General features: G+C 47.6%; 2 protein-coding genes across 5 annotated transcripts in view; one reads left to right on the forward strand and one right to left on the reverse strand.

Moving 5' to 3' along the window:
- SRGAP2 (SLIT-ROBO Rho GTPase activating protein 2) overlaps positions 1–18,731 on the reverse strand; it is a gene marked incomplete at its 3' end in the record, with an annotated part of 89,503 nt that extends 70,772 nt beyond the window's left edge. For 2 of the 4 annotated variants that reach the window (XM_079327272.1, XM_079327273.1), the window contains exons 1-2: positions 18,643–18,731; positions 16,509–17,082 (exon numbers count right to left, since the gene is read on the reverse strand). In XM_079327272.1, coding sequence (XP_079183398.1) covers positions 16,509–16,575 — 67 coding nt within the window. In that variant the 5' untranslated portion in view covers positions 16,576–17,082; positions 18,643–18,731. The remainder of the gene's footprint in view (positions 1–16,508; positions 17,083–18,642) is intronic. The other 2 variants (XM_079327275.1, XM_079327274.1) reach the window with 1 other exon arrangement.
- Positions 18,732–19,022: 291 nt separating this feature from the next.
- Positions 19,023–22,397, forward strand: FAM72A (family with sequence similarity 72 member A). Its single transcript, XM_079327327.1, has 4 exons — positions 19,023–19,318; positions 20,074–20,151; positions 21,336–21,460; positions 22,187–22,397. The coding sequence occupies exons 1-4, from the start codon at positions 19,155–19,157 to the stop codon at positions 22,276–22,278; spliced, it is 459 nt and encodes a 152-aa protein (XP_079183453.1). The 5' UTR covers positions 19,023–19,154; the 3' UTR covers positions 22,279–22,397.
- Positions 22,398–25,814: the final 3,417 nt, after the last annotated feature.

Below are 25,814 nucleotides of genomic sequence, written 5' to 3' on the forward strand. Positions count from 1 at the left end.
GGGTCTCCAGGGCTATCAGAGGGCACTGCTGGCCTGAGAGCTGCCCCTGACCCCTCCAGCCAGCCCTGGACCTGCCTGCCCAATTCACCATTCCCAGTCACACCAGTAACCCCAGCACTGCTCCCTTCCACCCAACCAGAAAGGAAAAAATACTCAGATCTGGGTATTCCTGCTCCTTTCCACCTCAATTTGCCCTGACAGCAATCAGCAATGGCTCCAGCTATTTAAAAAAAAAAAATCCAAATCTTGGACTTGATTATCCAGGGTAGTTTTTATCCTTTATCTGCCAAAGCAGACACGCTGATCCAGCCAAGGCACTGGATCCAGCTCATTGCACATTTGCCTTTCCCATTAAGGAGCCCAGAGGTCACTTGCCAAAGGACACACAGATAAAGCAGACGAACTTTCCACTACTCCCCAACAGCTTAATTACTGCCCAGAATCTGGAGCAAGCCATGACAACTCTGCATTCGTTTCCACATTTCATTTTTATGACACTCCAACATCTGCAGAGGATGCTGTAATTAAAAAGGAATAAAATTATGGTTAAAAAAAAAAAAAACACCAACAAACGCTGGACACAGTCATTGCCTGAAGAGCTTGGATCACACAGCAAGCAGCAGGACAGTGTGCAAGCTTTAAAATCCTGAATTACACATGCTGCAGCAGCCAGGGGAGGTTAAAATGAATTTTAAGTCCCACAGTGTGGCTGGAAGTGTGGGAGCCCAGGGTGTACCCCCGACCTCCTTGGGGGTCTCAAAACCCCCCTGGTGAGGGTCTCAAAGACCCCTGAGTGAGACCCTGGTGTCTCAGGTGCTGAATTCCAACCCATGGGGAAATTACCAACACGGAGGGAATGGAAACAAGCTGCCAAAATTAGTAAAGTGTAAATTAGATTTTTAGAATGTAGATAAATAGGTTTTTTGGAATGTTTATGATAAGGGACAGGTGGCCAAGATGGAGAATTTGGGGGGTGGACACCTTTTCCTCCTTCTTCTCCCTGTCATCCATGTTGGGTGACACGTTGGCACTCTTGGATTGGATGGGGTCAGGGCTGGGCCATTTAATAAAATTGTATTGGGAAAATTCTGTAAACATGCAATACGTAGTACTAACTACATAAGATCAGCCCTGCTCAGCCCAAGTTGAAAATGTTCATTTTTAGGCTCAGTGACACTGAGCAGACAATGGCCAGGAGGGCTGGGCTGACACACTCAGCTCCACACTCAGTTTGCAGCAGCCACACTGCTCAGAAATACAAAATTATCTTCCTCAAACTCCAGGGGAAGGGCTGGAGGTGCCTGGTGGCAGCAGCTGCTTCCCCTGGGGCAGAAAGCTCTGCCCTTAAAAATAAAGTTGGAAGAGGAACTTCTCCCACCTGTGCTTTTTGGAGATAATTTCACATCTCATCCTCCAAGAGGGCTCCAGCCCAAACTGTGGCATGGACACACTTCCCACCCACCAGAGTCTGCAAGAATTGATTCCTGCAGCACCCAAAATCACCTCAATTACCATTTGATACCAGCCTGTACTTTCCTTGATTTCACAACATGCCCAAAATAGAACGAACAGAAAATTCTTTCCTCAAGAGGTTTCAGTTCCCCCTTTTCAAAATGGAGTCAGCGACAAGGCCGCCCCTGGTGGGGCGAGCTGGGGTCTCCCCTCAGGAGCCATTTCCCCTCAGAACCTCCACAAAAAACAAAAAAACAAAACAGTGAGAGGTCTCCAACAAGAGGAGAAGATCCTGGAGGAGCCGTGTGTCCCTGTCTGGGGTTTCTCCTTTGCCCCAGATCACCCCAGAGGGACATGAGGTGGTTCAAAACCTGGTTCTCCCCAAAGCAGCTGATGAGAGATTGCTGGAGATGGTTTTCTCTTGTTCCAAGGATTGTTTATTATTTTTTATCTCTGGGACTTTTTGCCTGGCCAGCAGGGTCTGCTCATCCTGGCATCCATGGTGGGATCTGCCTGGTGAAGGCAGGGCTGACCTTAGATAGTCTAAATTACATGTTTACAGAATTTTCCCAATACAATTTTATTAAATGGTCCAGCCCTGACCCCATCCAATCCAAGAGTGCCAACGTGTCACCCAACATGGATGACAGGGAGAAGAAGGAGGAAAAGGTGTCCATCCCCCAAATTCTCCATCTTGGCCACGTGTCCCTTATCATAAACATTCCAAAAAACCTATTTATCTACATTCTAAAAATCTAATTTACACTTTACTGATTTTGGTAGCTTGTTTCCATTCTCTCTGTGTTGGTAATTTCCCCAGGGGTTGGAATTCAGCACCTGTGACACCAGGGTCTCACTCAGGGGTCTTTGAGACCCTCACCAGGGGGGTTTTGAGACCCCCAAGGAGGTCAGGGGTACACCCTGGGCTCCCCCACTGTGGATTTCAGAATTAAAACCATCCCAGCACACAATGGCTCCTCATTCCGGCCATTGTCCTCTAAGAATAGCCCAGAGCCCTGTCCACCATTGTCAGCTCCTGGCCACCTCCTGCCAGGGCTATTTAAAGCTCACACAGCTTCTCCCTGCATGGCAGCTCTGGCTGGGAAGGCAGAGACAGAGAAATCCTCAGATTGTGGATTTTAAAGTGCTGCCTGCTCTGTGCAGAGTGGGGTTTGTGATTAAAAACAGGAGAGGAAACAGCAGAGCAGGTGTGGAGCTGCAGATCCATCAGCCAGGATCACACAACACTCAGCTTGGAAATGACCTCCAGGATCATGGATGGAGCTCAGCTGTGACCGACCCCCAGAGTCACCCATGAAGTGTCACCTTCCCAACTGGCTGATGTCACCTCCACTTCCAGCCTGGGGAAGGTTTTAAAGACAATCCCTGACAGACAAAGGCTCAGGGATTTCCAGGACAGAGATGCACAGTGAGTTCATCCTCTCAGAACAAATAGATCCCAGTTATGCTGCTCCAAGTGTGCCAGCACTGAGCCACAACCCAGTGATTTCCACTGAATTACCTGGATTTTCCATTGAATTACCTGGCCAGGGGCTGTAGAGAGCTCATTTAGGTGCTCCTCTGGCATGCTGCTGGGTTTGAAACAGAGAGAGTCAATTTTCCATTGAATTTCCTTAATTAACCTTGAATTATTCAAATGCCACTGATCCAGCATCATTCCTACACTGATACAAACAGGTAACATGTGAATCACAAAACCACAGGGGCAAGGCAGCCACAGAAGCAGAAATCAGCAGCCTCTCTGCTTTCCAAGAACAAAGCAACACCAGCTAACCTCTATCACTTGCAAGGAAATCCAAATATATCAAAACCAGTAGGCACACACTGGGAATAAATGCCAATGCCCAGGGATGCTGCTTATTTCAGCACAACTTGCAATTCTTTGTGAATGATACCCCATTGACAAAAAGAAATCCATGGACTCAAGCACTGTCTATAAACATTAATTGCTGTGATTTGTAATTGTCACAGAAATATCAGCCTTTAAAAAAAAAAAAACAAACAACATGTTACTCAAGCCCCAGGAGCCCCATCAGCACCTCAGTGCTCATGAGACATCTGCAAACCCAAGGCAGGATTTCTCCTTCTATCTGCAGCTGTGCAGAGCCAAAAGCTGCTGCTGGCTCCAAAAGGAGCAGAAAAGTGATTCATCCTCCCACTCTGCATCCAGGCTCCCATTCCTCTGCCAGAGCTGCCAGCAGGATCTGGAGCCCACCACCACCTTTGGCAGCCTGGAGCATCCCAGCACCCAGGCAGGAGCCACTCCCAGCGCTGGGAACATTTGGTGACATTTCCACTGCTGCAAACAGGGCATGGATTTGAATCAGGACTAGAAAAGATGAAGGTTGAGTCACCCATGCTGACTTCTCCTGCACCAAGCTGGGATTTTGCTTCTTGAATGGTGTATCAAAGAAAACAGAACCAAGGAACCTCTTAGCAAGCAAAGGGGAAAAAACAACCTCAAAAATGAACTCACTGAGGAACTCTCTTCTACTTGAGGCACTCACTGGATTTCTGACTTCATCTACAACAACCCTGCCAACAGGAGAAAACTGAAAATAACCTCTACCCAAATCAAAATGTCAGCAATTAAGCCATTAACAAGAGGCTTGGTGAGCTCAAGCCATGAGCCTGGAGCATTAAATGGCATTTTAAGCCTTTCTAGGGAAGAACCACTGCTTGCTGTCACAACTCTCCAAAGGTCTGAATGGATGGGTACAGAACTGATGCATCTGGCTGAGCAAGAGAACTCAAACTAACCCAAAAATAAAATCCAGCAAGTTAATAGTAGGTGTAGAAAAAATATTAAGACACTCAGGCTGCAGTATTAGTTTATTTAGAGTAACCACATGCTTGCTCTACCCCCCAAAAAAATATATTTAATATTCACAAACTTCCTCCTGTTTAAATTAAAAATCTTCCCAAGGCTCAGCCTGAGTGGGAACAGCAAAGGTTGGCTTCAACATTAAGGTTGGCTTCACAGATTTAGGGAAAAAATCCCAGCAGAGGAGGTGGCACAGTGAGCATCCTTCCCATTCTCACCTGGCCTCTCTTCCTGGCAGCTTGAAAGATTTCAAGATTTTAAAATATAAATTCGACATCCAGGACTGGCAAACCAGTATCTCTGCCAGCACTGAAGTTCACACAAGCCTTCCACTCCTAAAAATAAAACTGAAAGAAAACAGCCAGTCAAACTCAATCCCAGTGGAGAAAAAAAAAAAAATTTGGGAGAATCACAAAAAATGGGTGTTTAAAAATAGCCAACCTGATTGTTTTTGTTGGGAGATTTCAGGGGAGTGTTTATTTCCTTCTTAATCCCCAAAACAGCAGGAATCAGAGAGAGGAAAAAAAGCAAAAGAGAGAAAGAAATCAAAGGAAGGGATAACTGCAGACACATTTCAGCTTCCTGACAATCTGATTCCAGACTGTACAAAGTTCTGACTCATTCCTGGAGTTGTTTTTGATTGTTCCTTGCAGTCAGATTTTATTTGAGGGATGAGCTGCATTTCTCTCCCCCTTTTTGCAGGGAGCATCCTTGGCTGGACAGACACCTCATTCAACACCACCCTGGGATTTGTCCTTCTGTCCCCTCCAAAAAACCCAACAGGAACAAAACTAAAATTAAAAAAAAAAAAAAAATCACAAAGGAAAAGCACAGTGCAGTTATCTCCTCTGTCCAAGTAATTTTCTTGAAAAGAAGAGGCACATCCTGTCCAGCCACGCAGGCTGCAGTGCCAGACAAAAAACAAGATATAAAAAAAGTCCAGTGTGCTCTCAGCATGTTTCAAGACGTGTAACTGAATCCCATAAATCTCACCAGAGACCTTGATTTAGGTCATTTCGAGTCATTCACTACCAGTTAATCTCCTCACCTACTTTTGGGCTGCTTGGAACACAATGGCTGAGCAAGATGTGCTGAAAGCCCCAATTGAGGCACCCAGAGAACACAGACTCCCAAAAAAAGATCTGGATCAAGGGCAGGAGGATCCCTGTCCTCAGCCAAGGCAAAAAAAAAAAAAAAATTAAAAAAAAAAAAAACAGCTCCCACGAAGCTCTGAAACATCACACCAGGCTGGTTTCAACTGGATGCTCTTTCAATGATCAAAAAAAAATATTTCCAAAAATGAGAAGGGATTTAATTTTAAAGGAAAAGAATAAATTTTTATTGCATGCATGCTATAATGCACATGCAGTTATACCCACGAATAATTTGATTATTTAGCTTTAAGGCACCTGAGAAATGACATTTATAATGTGCTGGAGGAAATTTCAGAATCAGAATTCTCTGACAGATAACCCTGACTTTTAGATTTCTTGGGTTTTTCAGGGATCAAAATGCAAGAGTTCTCAATTATAATTATTATATATGATGTATAAACTCCTTTATTTACAGTAAGAGGCAAGGGAGACCAAAATCTAAGCAGAGATAAGATTTAGAAAATAATACAGAAATAAAATATAAACTCCAAGAAATCCGTGATACAGCTGCAGAGTTTTTTAGTGTATTGAAAAGAACTTTGTGTTTGGGCTAATTCAAACCACCCCAGATAAATAAAAACTTCATACACTGATGGATAAAAACACAAAACCAAAAGTGTTTTCCTACCATCTGACCAAACCCACTCTCTGTGAGAGAAATGAGGCTCTAAAATCAGAGAATGGTCAAGGATTTGGTGTTATTGCCACAAGCAGGAGCAGGGCAATCTTTGCTTTATTAATAAAATTAGAGAGGCATACAACAAGAAGAAATAAAAAAATTAAAAAAAGAGGTGGGAAGGAAAAGGAACCTGTTTTCCTTGTGCTTCTCAGAGCTGGATTTGTTTTTCCTATCTCTGCCAAAGACCCAAAGTTATTCTGCAACCACAGCACAACCTCCCCACCAGACAGGCAGGGCTGGCTGGATGCTGATGGCTTTCATGAAATAAATAAACAAATAAACAAACAAATAAATCAAAATCTCCTTACTCTCCCCATCCCCTGCACACACCTCTCCATGCAGGATCTCCTCCTTGCAAGGAGGATCTTTTGGGGCTGATAAATGTGTTTAAACAGTCAACATTACAAATAACTCCTTCCAGCAAGGGCCAGGAGATGCAGAATCCTTAAATTAAAGGTGGCAGCAAATTAGCAGCACTTTCATCCCAACCCCAGCAGCTGGTGGAGCTGCTCTGGGTTTGGGACAGGGTGGGGTGCAATGGGAATTATTTGCATAATCCTAAAACCACTGTGAGGGAGCTGGAAAAGGCAACAGAGCTGGGAGAAAATTATAGCTGCTCCTCCAGCTCCCAGCCAGCGTTTATTGTGGAATTCAAAGCTGCAGATGCTGAGCTCTGGAGGAACCTCCAGCAGCACAAAAACAACATCAGCTCTTCCCCCTCCACATGGGGCAAAAACTCCCAAACCTCCCCAAAATACTGATGGGGCATTGAAGTTTGGGTCCAGTTCTGAGCCTCTCACTTCAGGATGCACAAGAAAATCCAGGAAGGACAAGAAAATCCAGGAAGAACAAGAAAATCCAGGAAGAACAAGAAAATCCAGGAGTCAGCAGCAGCCAAGCAGCAAATGGATAAATCACAGCAAGAATGCCCAAGTGTGTTTACCAGAACAAAATAAAACAAAAAGCCCCAACAAAACCAAACCAAAACATTTCCTTTGCTGCCAAAATCTGTCACTGCTTTTGAGACATAAAAGAAAGTTCAACCTGTGGGGGTTTTCCAGAGGGGCCAGTGCCAGAACTTCTTCCCAATTTAAATCTGAAACCAAACCAGCACCTGAATTTCCACAGACAGGTTTGGTGGGGAGTATTTTAGACAAGATTTTCAGGGAGAAAGTGTGAAAAGTGGAAATTAATGGATGCCAGGAGCCCTTCTCAGTTATATTCTCTGAAGTTCACTGTGTTGGAAGAAATAATTTGACATAAAGCCTAAATTAAGATGAATTCCTTAAGTATGAAGACAATGGTTATAAATGTGTTTGGCATTAGGCAACTGGCCTAAATAAAAGGGCTTCTCTTACACTTTTATGTAAATTAATTTATCATTGCAGTCAGAAATTAATCATATAATGGAAGGTAACACCAGCATATGGACTGATAAAAGTTCAAACCAACCTCAGAGCAAACACAGGCAATCTGGATGGCATAAGGAGGGAGAAAAGGCAATTCAACAACCAGCAAAGAGCCTTCACACACAGGAAATAAAATCAACACTCAAGGGGTCCCAAAGTTGGCTCCAAGTTCTGAGTTTATCCAACACCCCTGGTCAGCACAGCAGGAATCTTTGCCAGCACAAGTTCCCTGCTAAGGAACCTCACACATTTAGTACAGACAAAATTTTGCCTTGCAAATAACCAGAAACCAATAATGTCCCAGCTCTGATGGACCTGGCAGAGCTCAGACTGTTTTAAGCCTCTCCCAGTCTGTGGGTGCTGTCCATCCTCCTTCTTAACTTTTTAAAATTTCTACAGCACAACTCACCAGTGCTAATAAAAAAAAAAAAAAAAAAAAAAAAAAAAGCCCAACAGAACAAGGAGTATCCAGAGTTTTTAGACATTCAGCTCCAGGGGGAAAACACGAGAGCACAATTTCATTTCATTCATAGCAAGCTGAGTTTCCATCCAAACATCATCAGTGTATCCTGTGACCTTTGCAGTGCTGCATTTCTCCCTCCTCACCCCCTCCCTTTTCCAGCTGCACACTTTAAAGCCCTTCTCTGGCAAAGCCTTTTGTTCCTGTTTCAGTTCTTTCTGCAGTTCTGGGTTCCTCCCTGGAGCTGGGACACACAGGCACAAGCAGCCCAAACCCTGGTGGGTTACTGGTATTTTTGAACAGGGTAACTGGGATGAAGCCTCTTCCTCCTTCACCAGATGGAGACAGAAAAGTTCAGAAGGGTTCCATTCATTAAAGGGAGCAAAGCAAAGCCAGGCTCCTTTCCAAAACCACTTCACAGGGATGTTCATTTATTAAATTTCTCAGTGACTGCTTATCAAACACAGGGGGAAAAACCTCCCTGGGCCAGCTCAGGGATCTGCACCTCCACACTCTGCCTTGTCACTGTCATTCATCCATCCCCTGCACAGATTCAGCAAAATTGAGATTTTTTTTCCCCCCCCTCCCAGCAACAATGGCTGTTTATTGATAAGCTTTCCTGTCCTTGGATTTTGATGCATTTCAGCCTCAGCAGACTTGTTAAAACACTCCCACGACAATTTGTTTTATGGGTCACAGGTCTGAATTTACATTTGCCAATAACCCAAATAATATATAGGTAAATAAATTAACAGATAAATAAATTAACAGGCAAATTATAGATAATAGATAAATGAACACTTATAGATAATAGGTAAATTATAGATAATAGGTAAATAAATGAATAGATAAATAGGTAAATAAACGAATAGATAAATAGGTAGGTAAACAGAACTTTGACATGGGATTTGCCCAATCCTCCAGCCAGCAAAGCAGCCCTGCCAGAGGGAAGGGATGTCAACATTTTGGCACATCCAGACAATTCCCTGATTCTGCTTTACAGGCACTTGAGGAGGAGAATTGGCACAAGCCAGGGAGCCACCAGCTGGCCCTGGTGGCCACAGCCCTGCCACACTCAGGAATTACACCTGGTGGATGAGTGCAAGTTTCTCAGCTACATAACCCTATCCCAAAAAATACCCCATGTTTTAACACAAACAGTGCTAGTGGAACAGTGAATAACTATTTTTATTTCTCCTAGAAGCAGCAGAATCACATCAAATGTGTTTTGGTATCACACACTCAGAGGAGAACAGCCCTGCTCCAGTGTGAACCTGCATAAAGAAAAGGATGCTGTGGAATTTCCACCTAAATTCACAAAGTTAGAGTGTGCAGTGGGCCTGGACTGGCCCAAGACACACTCAGGGATTCATTCCCAGGCAAGAACTGCTGTTATTTTAAGTAGGTTCAATTTTCAAGCACTCCCCATCTATAAATTGCATCATTCCATCGTTTCCTCCCTGCAGGAAAACCATCCAATGACAGCAGTACAAAAACAAACCCAAAATCATTCCCTACTTGCAATAAGCTCTTCCTGGAAAGTCCTATGATTAAAAAAAAAAAAAAGAAACAACCCAAAACCAACATCAGATGTAGCAGGACCAACCAACTCACTCAGCTGCAGCAGCTCAGGCTGGAGCTGAAACCCACGCTGGGCTTGGAGTTAATCTGGTTATTTGGCTCCTTCTTAAAAATCAAAATCCAGGAGCTGCTCATGTGCCACAGGATAAGGCAGCTCCCCTGGCCTAATTCAGCCCATTTCACACAAATAAAACACTTACAGACCCAAGAATTTCTGCACCACATTGAGCAGCACCTTCAGAGCAGCTGTGATCAACTCTAAACTCAAAGGAAATGAACTAGGTCGGAAGATTTCGATTTTAACAACAGCAAACAGTTACTTTGCAAAAAAAATATAATGTTTTAAATGGTTCCAATCCATTTAGAGCATCTTCTTGGAAAAATAACAGTTGAGCTTTGTAACCATACAGTTTGTGACTTCAAGCACATGGAGAGTTTCAATGACCATTACCCAGGGATTTCACAGAAAGAAGGTCCTGTTTGGCTCCTGGAGAATTGCAATTTGGGAAGAAAAGGGCAGAGAGAAAGTAGAAATGGAGATTGGTCTATACTGATGGAGTTACTGCCAGGTCAAGAGCCCTTCTCCCATTTTCTTCCACACTTTTATCCCACAATAAATCCCATAACTGCATCTGCTTCCATTGCCACTGACAGCATTCCAAGAGCAGGACACCCGTGATGCTGGAGGAATTCTCAGAGAGAAACCATGAAATCTGTGAAAGTCATACCAAAAAATGAACTAAATAAAGTCGTGAGTAATGAATATCAACTGTGCATGGCACAGCTAAAGCCATTCAAGGGAACATGTGTTTGAACATACTTTCCATCTCAACAAAGGTTCAGATTTTTCACTCTTCATAACGGCAGCTGAAAAAAAAAGTTGACCAGGCAAAGAGATTCTTCCAAGTAAATCCCCAAAATGGCCAAAAGAAATTAGTAAGGATTTAAAAAAAAGAATAAAAGAGGAGTCGAGGTTTTTAGCTGACAGGGAAAAGGGAAAGATACTAATTTGTAACCTCACCACGAAAGGAAATCATTTGGAGCAAAGGAAAAATGTCCTGTCCCTAAGCTGGGAGTCAGGGAAAACTGGTGATTACCAGTAAACTTTTTATAGAACCCTACTGGAGTTACACTGGCAATTCCTCTGCTTTTGGAGGCAGCTGCAGCACTGGAGAGGATGGAGTGGTTTGGTCTGCAGCCTTCCAACACCTGAGGAAACTGCAAAAAAAGGGATTTTGGAGCTGGAGAGGAAAGAAGGCAGACTCTGCATTCCTTCACCTCCTTCCATGCTCATTAATAATCCATTAGCAGGAGTTGGACACAAAAACACAAATTATTGCTGGGACATCAAGGCATTCTCCCAAAACCCCTTCCCCCTTTCTGGCACCAAGGCTGCTGGGCTGGCCCAACCCAGCCCAAAACTCCAGGGATTAGCACTATCAGAACTGCAGAAAACCAGATGATTCCAGGGCAATTCCAGAGCCCCGAGTTTGGAGCAAGTCATTGTTGCAAACAAATGGAATCACTTACAGGCACGGAGCCGTGATTAACTGCAAAAACCCCTTAAAAGGTAGTTTTACATTTTAAATGGGAACGTTAATCCAGAGCATGCAGAGCCCAAATATCAGAATTTAGGACTGTTGCACTCAACCACACCGGGGTGAGTGGATGGAAAGTCTCTTTACAGGGTGTATTAAAAACTCTGGGAATCCCCACCCAAGCGGTGCAAGCATCAGTCACAGAGTGCAATGACCTGAACAGGTGACAAACACAAAACAGAAATCAATATTTATGTGTAACACCAACGCCACTGAAAAATCCCAAAGTGCACAGGCTCAGCAGTAAAATAAATGACAGTGTTTGCAGCTCACTGATCTAAAAATCTGAAGGCTATTCTGTAAAAAAAAAAAATCCCTGCAACCATTGAGAGAAATGGCAATTTTCAGTTCAAACCATCACCAAAAGCATCACTTCTCTTCCAGCCCCCAAATTCCAGCTGCTGACCCCATCACAGCCACTTTTACAATCTTTCACACCCAGAAGGGCTGGAGAGCTCACCAGGATTAAAAACTGCCGAGCATCCCTCAGGAAGATGGACCATGCAAATGAAATTTCCACACAGCATTTAAGGCAAAAAAAAAAAGAAAAAAAAAAACACAATCAGATCAAACACACTCTCAGCTGCTCGGGAAAAGGGACTTATCCGAAATTCATCAGCCATTTTGGGGATGTTTAAGGGGAGGTTTTTAGAGATTTCAGTAGCCTGAGTGTGATGGCAGCTGGGAGGTTGCCTGAAGTTGTTCTTATCAGGAATCTTCCCTTAGCAAAGACAAACTCAGCTCAGCAACCAGCAGCCACCTCTGGGCTCTGCTTGCTCCTGCTGTAAATTACCTCATCCATTTGTCATATTTTTAGCAGTTTTTGGGCTGGGCTGCAAGATCTGCAAGAGATGCATTTTTAACCTTTGCTAGCGACTACTCAAGGACACAAGTGGTTTATGAGCCCTCGCTGTGTAAAAAAATGTCAGTATTAAATTTCTGCAGCTCAAACCATGGAGCTATTTACTGAAGCTTTATACAAACTAATTAAATATAAGGCTCTCGTGGGACACGAGGAGAAAGAAAAGGAGAATTAAGAGATAAATCACCGGCTTTTCTTTCCTCAGCAAGTGTACACTCCAATTTAATATATTAAACCAAAAAAAAAAACCACCCTGACAGTGCTTGCTGGGGCACAGAGAGGCAGCATCCCAATCTCACACAGAACACGCTGCACAGCATAAATTAATTATCTCTGCCTCACCACAACTTGCACAAAGGAATTGGGAGAGACAACCCAGACAAGGGGATGAGCTGGAGATATCAAAGGCTCCATATGGAACCTCACCCTGCAGCTTCACAGGCTCTGTGTGCACATGGCACAGGGGCTATCAAAGCCCACCCCAGGCTGTCCTGGCAGCACAATTCCTGCTAGACATGGATTCTGGAGCTTCCTCTAAAAATGGTGCTCCAAGGAGTGCTGGGGAGAGAAACCATCAGAGAAAGGGAAAATCAACCTGGGCACTCTGGGGGTTCATTGTCTTCTGCAGGAGGGGGAGTTTGGAGATGAACCTCCAGATGTCAGAGACCATCCCTGGGCAGCCCAGCACATCCTCTGGTGGTCAGTCAGGGGTCAGACCAAGCTCAGGGCTGTGTCCAGCCTGGCTGCAGCCACCTCCAGAGTGGACAGGTCACCAGCAAGGAGCCCCTCGTTCCCTCCACACCCCCTGACCATGCATGGCAACTTGGGTTAAAAAAATCTTCAACTGCAGAAATGCATTTCATTCAAAGGTTTATCTCCCCACACATACAAATCACCTCCAACCCAAAAGAGGCAGAGAAATTGGGAGACAGCAAACACCTAAAGCTCATAGAGAGAATAGAAAGTTTAATTCATCCACAGCCCATCCCTGGAAATGCCCAAGGCCAGTTTGGACAGTCTGGGGTAGTGGAAGGTGTCCCTGCCTATAGGATGAGCTTTAAGGTCTCTCCTAACACAAACCATTCCATGATTCTTTGCCCTGCTGCCTAATTTTCAATAAAAAAACCACCGAGCTCATTCAGCAACAAAAAAAATCAAAAATTTTGCATTGCGATGATCTATTAATCAAGCCATCCTTTAAATGGTTTCTGATTAACCACTTAAGGCTATTAAATTTTTAAACAAAGCTCCATCATTCCATTAGCAATCATTTAAAGTGCTTAAGGAGGTGTTTGTGGATTAAGGGCTTTAAACCAAGCCTCCAAACAAGGCTCCCAGCACGGAGCAAAGCACAAAAACTGCTCCAAGTTTCTAAATGCCAGCAAAAAATATCCAAGTTTTCTCATCAGAGGAGCAGATGCCACCTCCCAATTCGTGTAGCACCCCAACACGTGATTCATCTCACCCCCACAGGCACTGCTCCACTTCCCAGCCTGGGAAAAGGTTCCAAACAGAGCTAACACCATTTCCATGCTGCTCCTACAGGTGAGGGCAGCATTGGATCTGACACCAAAACCTTTCTGTAGGAACCTTGGTGTGTGTTGGGTGATGAGGCAGCACCACCTCATTTGTGGAATTAGCATCATCCCATGTGATGGGGAGAGCTGCACATCCCTGGAATCAGAGCTGGGAGATTCCCTAAGGAACCACAGCAGCATCCAGCTCAGAACTGAGCAGTCTGTGGGATGTAAAGCAAGGTTTGAGGGGTTTCAAAAGGAGCAAAGTCTCCCCCAAAGTTGGGAGAGAACAATCCCCATTAAAGCAGCTGGGTGGGAAAGGGAAGCTCCCCTCCAAAACACACCAGAACGGGGACAGGGCTTGGGTTTGTTTCCTGCAAACACAAACAATACCAATATAAATATATAAATATATAAAGTTACTGCTCGCTGCCCAGATTCACAGTGTGCTGTGTGTCCCTGAGCTGTCACCTCCCTCCAGAGGGGCAGGGATGCAGCAGGGATGGGATGCAGCGGGGATGGGATGGGATGCAGCAGGGATGGGATGGGATGCAGCAGCAGCAGCAGGGATGGGATGCAGCAGCAGCAGCAGGGATGGGATGCAGCAGGGATGGGATGCAGCGGGGATGGGATGGGATGCAGCAGCAGGGATGGGATGCAGCAGCAGGGATGGGATGCAGCAGCAGGGATGGGATGCAGCTGCAGGGATGGGATGCAGCAACAGCAGGGATGGGATGCAGGGATGCAGCAGCAGGGATGGGATGCAGGGATGCAGCAGCAGGGATGGGATGCAGGGATGCAGCAGCAGGGATGGGATGCAGCAGCAGCAGGGATGGGATGCAGCAGCAGCAGCAGGGATGGGATGCAGCAGCAGCAGCAGGGATGGGATGCAGCAGCAGCAGCAGGGATGGGATGCAGCAGCAGCAGCAGGGATGGGATGCAGCAGCAGCAGCAGGGATGGGATGCAGCAGCAGCAGCAGGGATGGGATGCAGCAGCAGCAGCAGGGATGGGATGCAGCAGCAGCAGCAGGGATGGGATGCAGGGATGCAGCAGCAGGGATGGGATGCAGGGATGCAGCAGCAGCAGCAGGGATGCAGCTGCAGGGATGCAGCAGCACCTCCTCCCATCCCTGCCCTGCAGAGCATCCCGAGTGAACTCGCCCTGCCCTCAGCACTAATTCAGGAAGGAAATCCCCTTCTCCCAGCTCCTCCTGCCCCCTCCACACGCATCCGGCCTCCTTAACCTCCTGCATCCAACATAGCAACGCTTTATAAGGCCAAAAAGCAAAAAAAATTAAAAATCCATGTGCCACTACTCAATCCACTTTCAATTTCCAGAATTGACAGCCCCAGAGATGAGCTGAGTTCTGGCTCTTTCCCATTTTCCTGGAGTCTTGTCTGAAAAGGAAGGGAAGGATTTCTAATTCATGCAGGAGCTGAGAGGTGAGAGGATGCGCTTTGCTAATTCTGAAACCTCCCTCCCCTGTTATTCCCAAATATTGTGACTGCCAGCTCGGATCCATCACGCTCATTTTGATGGGGTAAATAATGAAAGAACCTACAAGCCTCTAATTTTACACTGACTGCAATTCCCAGTTCCAAAGACAGCTCGAAAACAGGAATAGAAACTAAACCAGTAAAAGAGAAACACGCCCTTCTCCATTTCTAACTTTAAGAATCTCAATATTAAAAAACAAAAACAGAACAAAATAAACTCTTAACACAGCTTCATATTTGCTCAAATAAGCATTTTTCAACCTAAGTACCCAAAGTGCTTCTAGGGGCAGGGCACTGGGGTCAGGGAAGGATGTCTTGTAGGACAAAATGTTTTAATGATTTGCAACTAACAAGAAGACTCCCCCCCCCCCCAGCAGGAAAAATAAACGAGCACCTAATTGCAAAACAATATCTTAATTGTCAATTTAAATCTAGGTTTCCTACTAAGATTTAAATCTGGCTTTTTTTTTTTTTTTTTTTCAAATTGCATTGATTTAACTCAATCAACCCTGCCCGAAGGCCATCTTTCCTGCATGCTCTGAGCATACCAAGCAAGTTTTAACCAATTAGATAAATCACTGAATCTCAGAACTTCCTAGCAGCAACATATCAAGCCATGCACAAGCCCTAATTATCCTTTTAAATACATCTTATGCTGAAAACTTCGCAAAAATAAGCGGCTCAGGCGGGGCATTTCACCACCTTTTATTTAATTTTTTTTTTTTTTATCCTAGGGCACATGATGGCCTGAAACCCAGCCAGCTAAATTCTGCAGGAGAGTTGCATGATCACTGCAAATCCCACATTTGAAATATGTTTATTAATCCCTGTGATGATGGGAACAACGCTGCTGCACGAGTTTTATTCATTTCCAAGTGTGTGATTCCTGTGTGTGTGTGTACACCCACACTGCAGCCTCGAGGTGTTACACTCCAGCACAGCAAGGAGAAGCAGGGAATTATGATGGACTCACCCCGAGCAAAAATCCCCAATAATGGAAGTTTCTAGCACAAACAGCTTCGCAGGGACCCCCGAGCACAGTCCCCCATCAGCAGCAGTGGAAATACGCTCCTCTGACACTGCACAGATTGTTCAAAGATTCCCATGACAGGCAGAGGATTAAAAAGCAATTCCCTGCCTCTCGTATTTCACATGCAAAGCCGTCCCTCGGAACGGCAGGCAGGAAAAGATGGATCTCCCCGAACTCAAAAATGCGGCTATTCCATTAAAAAAAACAAACAAACCCTTGCTGTGGTACCTTAAAAAAGGCAGGAACTACCCCATGGGGACAGGCAGCGCTGCAAACCCGACCCAGCTTTGTATTCCGAAAAAAGCCCTGCGAATTCCAGGCAATCTGCAAATGATTTCCCTCTTCCCCACCCAAACATGCGCTGAACTCCTGCAATCGCCAGGCAGGCTCGCAACGAAGGGATGGAAATAAAACCAGTCCTTACCTTTAACTTGAGTGTCATATTCAGCTATGATCTCCTTATCCTTTTTGAATTTTGCTGGCGACGTCATGTTTTCTTTTCCAAAAAGCTGAATAACCTCGAAAGAGATCCACCAGAACGCGAGATATATAAAGGCAATTTTCGCTCCTCTCAGCACGATGCCTTGGCTTGCTGCTCGTCCTTCCCTCCCCCCCCCCCCCACCCCGCAAAAAGGGAAAAAAATAAAAAAATCAGTCCATGGAGAGAGGGTGTGAGAGGGAGCACAGCAGCAGGAAAATGCAGATGTTGAGATCAGCGGATGGAAGAGGCAGTTTTGTCTCCCTGCACCAAATCCTTGAGCAGCAGCATCAGCCTAGCGAGATCCTGCAGCCCCCAAAGGCTCTTCCTGATCCTCAACAGCACAGCCAGGGAGTGGAAGTCCTTCCGCACATGTTTTGTGTGGGTTTGGTTTGCCCTTTTTTTTCCCCTCTTCTTCTCTTTTTTTTTATTTATTTCTTTTAAAGGGCTCAGAGATGATGCAAATCAAATCCCAAACGAGAGCAGCAGCAGCAGAGGAGAAGCAGCTTTGGTTTGTTTCCTGCAAATACAAATAATAACAATAATAACATATATACGTATATTTAGAAAATTACTTCTCGCAGCCCAAATTTATGATGGGAAGCAGAGCTGCCCTGACACCCTGACATTGCAAATCGTCCTTTGAGCAGCAGCAGCGAGAGGTTCCGACCGCATTCCGGGCAGGTGACCGAGGTGACGCCTACACCGGGGACCGGGGATGGCTCGGGGACAGCGGCTCCCGGGGGTGATTTGGGGAGCGGCTCCCGGGGGTGATTTGGGGAGCGGCTCCCGGGGGTGATTTGGGGTACGGGTCCCGGGGGTGATTTGGGGAGCGGGTCCCGGGGGTGATTTGGGGTGCGGGTCCCGGGGGTGATTTGGGGTGCGGGTCCCGGGGGTGATTTGGGGTGCGGGTCCCGGGGGTGATTTGGGGAGCGGCTCCCGGGGGTGATTTGGGGCGCGGCTCCCGGGAGAACGGGGCACGGTTTGGGGAGCAGGGGCTCCTTTGGGGAGCGGCTCCCGGGGGTGATTTGGGGAGCGGCTCCCGGGGGTGATTTGGGGTGCAGGTCCCAGGGGTGATTTGGGGTGCAGGTCCCGGGGGTGATTTGGGGTGCAGGTCCCGGGGGTGATTTGGGGTGCAGGTCCCGGGGGTGATTTGGGGAGCGGCTCCCGGGGGTGATTTGGGGTGCAGGTCCCGGGGGTGATTTGGGGTGCAGGTCCCGGGGGTGATTTGGGGTGCGGCTCCCGGGGGTGATTTGGGGTGCGGCTCCCGGGGGTGATTTGGGGTGCAGGTCCCGGGGGTGATTTGGAGAGCGGCTCCCGGGGGTGATTTGGGGTGCGGCTCCCGGGGATGATTTGGGGAGCGGCTCCCGGGGGTGATTTGGGGTGCAGGTCCCGGGGGTGATTTGGAGAGCGGCTCCCGGGGGTGATTTGGGGTGCGGCTCCCGGGGGTGATTTGGGGCGCGGCTCCCGGGAGAACGGGGCACGGTTTGGGGAGCAGGGGCTCCTTTGGGATGCGGCTCCCATGGGAGCTGGGGCTCATTTGGGGAGCGGCTCCCGGGGGTGATTTGGGGTGCAGGTCCCGGGGGTTTCGGGGGCTGTTCAGCATCCCCCGCAGCCCCGGGCACACCGGGCGCGCCCCCGCCGGGCGGCTCCGCCCGCAGCTTCTCCCTTCTCGTTCTTGGTTTTTTCTCTTTTTGGGGGGGTGATTTAGGGTTTCTTCCAGCGCCCGCTGCGCTGTACAGGGCAGGACACAACTTTTCACCCGTCTTTGCTTTTCAATTTGTATTTCTTACCCCCCCCCCGCCCCCTTTTTTTTTTTGGGAGGGGGGAAGGAGGGAGGGCGCACGGCCGCAGCCCCCCGCGGAAGATGCGCGTATGGAAGGAAGAAATAAATAAACACGGCACCCGGCGGATCCGCATCCCGCCCGGGAAGAACAATGCGGGCGGCGGGGAGAGGAAGCGTGGGGGGGTCCGGGGGGGGCTCGGGCTTAGGAGACGCGGCTCGGGGCGGCGGCGGAGGGCTGCCCGCGGGCTGCCGGGGGTGGCACGGGAGGGTCGGGCGGCCGGGCGGGGCGATTACCTGGGCGCTGCGGAGCCGCCTCCCGCAGCCGGGCGTCCTCCGGCCGCTGGCGCCCGCCGCCCGCTCTCCCGCACCGGCCCGCAGCCGCCCCGCCCCGCCCAGCGCCTCGGCCAATGGGCGCGGAGCGCTGCGTATGAGCGACGGGCGTGATAATCAATCAGAAAGCGCCGTTCCCAAGATGAGCCCGCCCCCTCTTCCCGCCGCTTGGCGGCCGTGGCGCCGCCCCACCGGGGGAGCGCGGCGCAGGGGCGGGGCGGGAGCGTGAGTGACAGTAGGTGTGACCAATAAAAGCGAAGCAGCGCACGCCTTTCCACCAATAGCCAGGCGGGAGGGGTGTTGCCACTGGATTTTTCAATGGGGTGGGCGTGGCTCGAGGCGCCCAATGGGAGGGCGCGGTCGGGAATTCAAACTGACAGGTGGGAGCGTGGCCGTTGGGACTGGACCGGGACCGGAACCAGGATCGGTGTCGGGATCAGCACCGGGACGGGATCCGGACCGGGGTCGCCCCCGCCATGTCCTCCAGCGGCTGCACCTTCGAGGACCGCAGGGTGAGCGTGCTGTGCTGCCGGTTCTGCCGGCAGGTGCTGAGCTGGCGCGGCATGCGGGCCGTGCTGCTGGCCGACACCGGCACCGACACCGACACCGACCTCTACTCCACCGACATCCCGCCCTCGGGGTAAGCGCCGGCACCGGGAGGGGTGGGTCCCACCGGGGACACGGCTGGAGGGCTCTCAGCATCCCCCCAAAGCCGCTGTCAGCCCCCGAGCACGGCTCGCCCATCCCTACACCCCATCCCCGGGAATCCCGCAAAAATGAGGATATTCCGTGCAGGGCAAATCCAAACTCGGCTTTAACCCATCCGTGGGGATGGCACAGGCTCCTCCCGCTGCTTTCCGAAGCCAAGATTGAAATACAGACCCGCAAACAGAACAAACCTGATCTGTCACTGCTGCCAGGGCTCTCCCCCAGCTCGGCTCCGTGCTGCTTTCCCATAGCGAGATTTGAATAGTAAGGAAATCAGGTTGTGAAATGACATGGTAATCAGAAAGCATGGGATGGAGAGGAGATAAGGAGTGAAAGGTTTGGGTTTAAACAGCCCAGGCTCTGAGCTGTTGCTGTTTCTGAGCTGGGATGTGGCAGCAGCTGGGGTGATGTCCCCAAGCAAGGCTCTGGCAGGGCCACTCTGACCCCAAAAACCTCTGAACACCAAGGCAAGCTCTGCTTTTTTGGGCTATTTTAAGAGGATTTTTGATACTCGTGCAATACCACGTGTCTTACTGAAGTTTCCATATGAGTTAGGCTGAGAGTCAAAAGGAAAATGAAACCGTGGGGAGGTTTAAAGCACCCAGGCTGTGACCTCAGCCTGGGATTATTGTAACACTGGCGTTGTGATCTAAAAATCTAAAATTTCTGCACATCCCCTCCCTCCAGAACTGTGGATTTCATCGGGAGCTGCTACTTCACTGACATCTGCAAGTGCAAAGTGAAGAACATCGCCTGTTTGAAGTGGTGAGAGCACAACCTGCCCTGTCCCAGCCTCTGTCCCCTCCTGGCTGTCACCTCCTGCAGCTCGGGAGTTTTGGGATGTAAAAACTGTGTTTCTTAGTGCAAATTTAGTGCTGCTGGGGAGAAACTCAGCCCACTGCTCCCCTGGCAAGGCTGCCAGGGTATTCCTGTGCGAGTCTCCAGTGGAAATGTGACAACACTGTCAGGAGGCTGAGTCTTCTGAAAGCTTCTGTGCCACCTGCCCCATGAAATGTGTGCCTGAACACTGAGATATCTCTGTGAATAGGGCCCCAGCAAGGAGCAGTTACTCATATTTTAATTAATGGAACATCCTCTTGGCAGATGGGGTTGTGGGGAGCAGATGGAACATGCTGCCGTTAAAGTTCTTGGAGTTCTTTTATCCTCCTTCTTAATGCCTGATATTTAAGGGTGAAAACAACTCACAAATAGCTCACAGTTATCTGAGAGAATTCTTCCAGCTCCCTAATCACGATTTTTTACCTTTCTTGGATTTGAACAATGGGGTTGTGATGGGGACACAGTATTTTGGGGTTTTTTAGACAGAAGTAGAGAAACAGAAATATCTCATCAGAGCACATGAGAATGGATAAATGGTTATTATGGTTTCCATCTAGGATATTGATAGGGGTCAATAATGTGAGTGCCCCATCCCCACCCCTGAAGTGCCCAAGGCCAGGTTGGAGCACCTGGGACAGTGGAAGATGTCCCTGCCCATGGCAGAGGGTGGAACTGGGTGAGATTTAAGGTCCTTTCCAACCCAAACCATTCCACAATTCTCATTTTCATCACTCCTGCTGCTGGTACCCTCCTGTGCACAGTGCTTGTGTGCAGGTGGATTTTGGGTGTGAGGAATTTCTCTGCTGGTTGGAATCACTGGCCTTCCAAAGGAAAACAAATAAAGAAATCCACCAGCATTTGTTGGTATGTAAACTAATCTGGGTTACACAATTTAGGTTACCAAACACTTCTCTGTGTGCCAAAGATCTAAAACTCAGATATTCTGTAACTCCCAACAGATGTTCCCGAAATATTTAAGACACTTGTTCAACCCTGCTCCCTTAAGTCTACCAAAACACAAACATTACATAATGCCACCGATTGGGCATGGGGCTGATTGGGGCTGGAAAAAGCCACCAGGATCCCCCTTTCTTGCCCTTCCTTTGCAGTGGGAATGTTGTTGGCTACCATGTGATCTGTCCCTGCAAGCCCTGCCTGCTGTCCTGCAACAACGGCCACCTCTGGATGTTCCACAGCCAGGCAGTGCTGGGCACCAACAGGCTCGACCCTTCAGGTGAGGGACACCTCTGCTTCCCCAAAATCCTCACCCCATCCTCAGGCAGCACCCCAAAACACCCAGAGCAGGTGGAGGCACCAGGGAATGTTGCTGCTCTGGAATATGACTCAGGGGAAGCAGTTGTGAATGAAAATTTTGGTGTAAATCACTTTTAATTCCCCCTCTGTGGGCATAAGTCAGGATTTTCTGCATCAAGTGTAAACCCAGGTTTATTTATAGAGCTGGGGATGGTTTGGGGCTGTCAGGCAGCTGTCCAGGGGCATCTCTCTTTTTTTTTTGGGTGAGTCACATTGTGACTTTGACCCTCCTGAGCTGGAATTGCAGCTCCTGCATCCTGGTGGGAGGGATGCCAAGTGTCTGGCAGGGCTGATCCTCAGGAATGCACAATCCCTGACAAACCAGCAGGGAAACTCCCTGCCCAAACCTCCAGTGTCACCTGTGCCTCAGCTCAATGCCCTTCACAAACAGATCATTCAGGATTCATATCAATCCATTCATGCCAATGGCTGCTTGCACTGCTTATATAAATATTTCTGTGGGCAGGGATTTATGCTCTGAATTGGGCTGATGAAAAATAAACAGCAACACTCCCAAGATCACTCTGAAGGAAGATGGAAAATAGATTTATTCGTCATCAATGTGACTTCCTGGGTTTTGCAGGGATTGTTTTCTCTCAAAATAGACAGTAGTACTTAAAAATAAGGTTTTTTTCCTCCCTTCCAGGTGTGAATGTGTTGCTCTGGGGGAACCTGCCAGACCTGGAGGAGAGCACAGAGGACACATCCTGCAGCTCTGAGGAGGAGTGCATCAGATAAATCCCACCTGCAGCATCTCCCTCCACTTCTGGCCTGGCTGTTTGCTCTGGATTTATTTCATTTCACCTGGTGGCCCATCAGAGCTTAAAACAACAGAAAAAAAAAAAAAAAACAGGAAATCTGGAAAAAAAAATTGAAAAAAAGGAATTCTTCTTGCTCTTTCCCTGTGACTGCTGAATCTGCCTGGTGTGCATCCCTGAGCAGATGCAAACACAAAGTGCATTAACTGAGCTCTACTTTGCTTTTTATCCTCAACCCTCTACAGCTGATAATCCTTCTTCTTCAATATCTTCTTCAATACAGCAGTTTGCACAGAGCAAAACTCCTCAGCTGCTTTCAGTTTAAAAAAAAAAACCCTTCAGGAATAATCAGGGGGAGTTCTGAGCTCAGCTCTGTGCTCAGATTCTGTGCCCTGGCTCTGTGATCTGCTCTTTGCAGGCTCAGGATGCTCCTGGATGTGCCCTGGGAAGCCTCTTGGAGCCTTTCCAGTTTTATTTTTCAACACTTTCAGGATTCTGTCTCCACAGAGATCAAGTTCATGGTTTTTTTTCCTTGATAAAACCTGAATTCTGCAGTTTTTTAGTAGAATTTTGAGGCTACATTGGAGTTTTTCTTCTTTATATATATATATTTTTTTTTTCCCTTCTCCAATACAAAACTCAGTCGTGAAATTGGGTCTTTCTAGACAAAGGAAAAATAAAAAAAGAGAGATCAGGTTAAATATTTGGTGCTCATGCCTAATTTTCCATCCTGAGCTGCACACACAACCTGGTTCCTGTAGGTAATGAATTCAAAGCTCATTTCCTGAGTTGTTACTAAACCATGATCTTTAATTTCTGAGCTAAGTGCTGTCCCCTTCAGCTACTCACCTGAAGGCCACCAATAAAAAATTCCAGGTAAAATCATGTGAGAGAACAGAGGACACTTTGAAATTTGAATTATAAAATTTGGATTCATGCTGAACAAATCACTCTGTAGCCTCTTGTGATGCTGGCAAGGGATGCAATGAAGACAGATCTGAATTGTCTCAGTATTTTTACTGCTCATTATGCATTTCTTAATTAATAGTACTACCTCTTCTGCACTGTTTCAATGTATATTGGTGTAAATTTGTATGTGTGTGTCTTGTTTTGAATTCCTGTCTTGTGTCTGCCCAGGAAATAAAAGCTTTGGACTCTGGAGTCCTCATAAATATGGATGTGTAATGATATCAGATAATCAAAACAATGAAATAGCATCTTGCATTAAAAGAGGAGAATAATCCTGGTTCCAGTATTAAGAATTTGTTTTAGACAACCCAAAAATAAAATCACTTTAGGCTGACAACCCTGACAGTTTCTCAGTCTCAGTTAACCCTTCTATAACTCAATATCCCAATTTTTTCCCAGGTTTCTGTGATCACTACAGCATCAAGCTGCCAAGGTGACACCTCCAATTTTTTTTTTTTTCCCAGCAGAATTCATGAGCTAAAAATAAATCTGATTGTTTTTGCATAAGCACCACAATAGTTCAAACCTAAGTGTGCATTTTGTAACTCCAACATTCTGAGTCAGCAGGGCCAGAGCTCCTCTCCCACAGGGAAGCAGAGGGTGAATTCCTCCCCATCCAGCCCAAAATTCTGTTTTTGCCCCCCATCTGCACACACAGAGCTGGAAGTTCTGCCATGGACTCACTCAAAGCTGTGTAATTAAAGCTGTTCACCTCAGCTGGAAATTAAGAATGAGGCAGCTTTAAAGGAGTTCAGTCCTGGTGCCCATAAAGAAGCTGCAGGTATTATAACAAATATGCAAATATCCCCTATTGCCCCAGCTGTCACCAGTGTCACCTGGGCAATCAATCATGTCCAGGGCTGCTCCTTTCTGTCTGAAATCAAAAAATAAAGAACTGCCTGAGCAGTTTGTGTTAAAGCCACAGCAGCTCATTCACAGAGCCCCAAAGTTTGGGGTTGAGTTTATGGTTATGCACAGATTTAACCCCAAACTGGCACAAAACCAGATCAGTGTTTCTGGGAGCACTCCCAGGTCCTTCCCCCTGCCCAAATTCAAGCCAGCAGCTCAGCTCTGCTTTGTTTTCTCTGGTTTCTGCCCCATCAGAGGTGTTGGTTGTTCCCCAGCCCTGGGATCTGGAGGGGGCTGCAAAACCCACCAGTGGATCCCCCCAGGATGGAAATTCCAGCAGGATTCCACGAGGGATCCCTGATCCAGGAGGAGCTGGGCAGATGTTGCTCCTTTCCTTGGTGAGGATTTCCCATGGAGTTTGGAAAATTGGGAAATGGGATGTGACCTTTGCTGTGCAGCCCCTGGAAAAACAAGAGCTGCATCCTGAAGCCTCTCCTGCTCATCAAGGCACCCGAAGCACAGAGCAATTAAAGTGCCTCTAATCACATGAGGTTTTGTTTAGGAGGGACTGAACACCAGGCAAAAGGTCCCAAATTTTGGATTCCAAGGCTGCAGAGTTTCCTGGCACCGAGGGCTCTGCTGGAGCCCATCCTGTGCCACCCCAGAGCTCAGCCCAGCAGATTTTAACATCTTGGGCAACACAGCCTTGTAGAGCCAGGGTCACAGATTTGTTTGGATGAAAACTCTTGGAATTCCAAAAGGGCAGTGATGGTCCCTGGCTTTGATTTGGGGTGTGAGTCACAGGAGCTGTGTGATCACTGGTATTGACAGCCAGCTCTCCTGTCACCTGCCCCCTGTGATCCCACAGATATCTCATTAGAAAGCAGGAATCACATCTTGGACAGCAACAAGAGTGAGGGAAAAAAACACCAAAAAACCAAGAGGGAGCAAAGCTGGTCAAACAAAAGGCAACCCAAATCTCTGGTGCTTCACCTGTGATGTCACCTGGATGCTCAGGGTGATGGCACAGGGGGAATGAACCCCAGAGCACCCCAGCCCTGCCACCTGCATGGGGACAGCTCTGTGCAGCCCCACAGAGCCAGGCTGAGGGAAAAAAAGAGTCCTGATCTCTTGAATTTCTCTGCCTGCACTTCTTCCCTGGAGGGAAGTGCTAATTAAAACCAAGGCAGCATCACAGCCAGGCTGGGATCCTTCCCTGCTGAGCCATGGCAGGAGCTGATGAGTTCATCCCTCTCCAGCATATGCTGCTCTGGAAGGGGAAATTTCCACTGTGACACCACAAATGGAGGTGCTCTAGGACCCCCACCCCAATTTCCCCAAAGAAAATCTGGGCCTGGTTCTGCTGTGCACATCCTGACACAAGGCAGGTTAATAAGAGGCAAATTTTGAAGAGATTCACCTGATTTTGCCTCATCATCTGACCAGTCTCAGAGCCAACAGTGACAGACTGGGCAGGCAGCAGAGGGGGTTTGGGGCCAAACAAAGCTCCCACCCCTTCTGTCTGCACCTTTCAGCAGAGCTGCTCCTTCCCCACTGATTTATCCATTTTAAAAGCACAGATTTGATCCAGGCTCTGGCAGGAAGGAGTCTGCTCTGGGATTGCTGCTGTGCCTGCTCTGAGCTGCTCCAGCAGGGCAGAGCCTCGTGTGCCACCAGCTGCTCAGGTGTGAGCAGTGC

Source organism: Erithacus rubecula (assembly GCF_903797595.1).
Source record: "Erithacus rubecula genome assembly, chromosome: 26".
Taxonomy (NCBI): Eukaryota; Metazoa; Chordata; class Aves; order Passeriformes; family Muscicapidae; genus Erithacus; species Erithacus rubecula.

Excerpts from the sequence above, each read along its gene's own strand:
- FAM72A (XM_079327327.1), top strand. The coding sequence starts at position 19,155 with ATGTCCTCCAGCGGCTGCACCTTCGAGGACCGCAGGGTGAGCGTGCTG. Across the intron at positions 19,319-20,073 it reads ACCGACATCCCGCCCTCGGG|AACTGTGGATTTCATCGGGA; the intron begins GTAAGCGCCGGC and ends CCCTCCCTCCAG. Across the intron at positions 21,461-22,186 it reads CAACAGGCTCGACCCTTCAG|GTGTGAATGTGTTGCTCTGG; the intron begins GTGAGGGACACC and ends CCTCCCTTCCAG.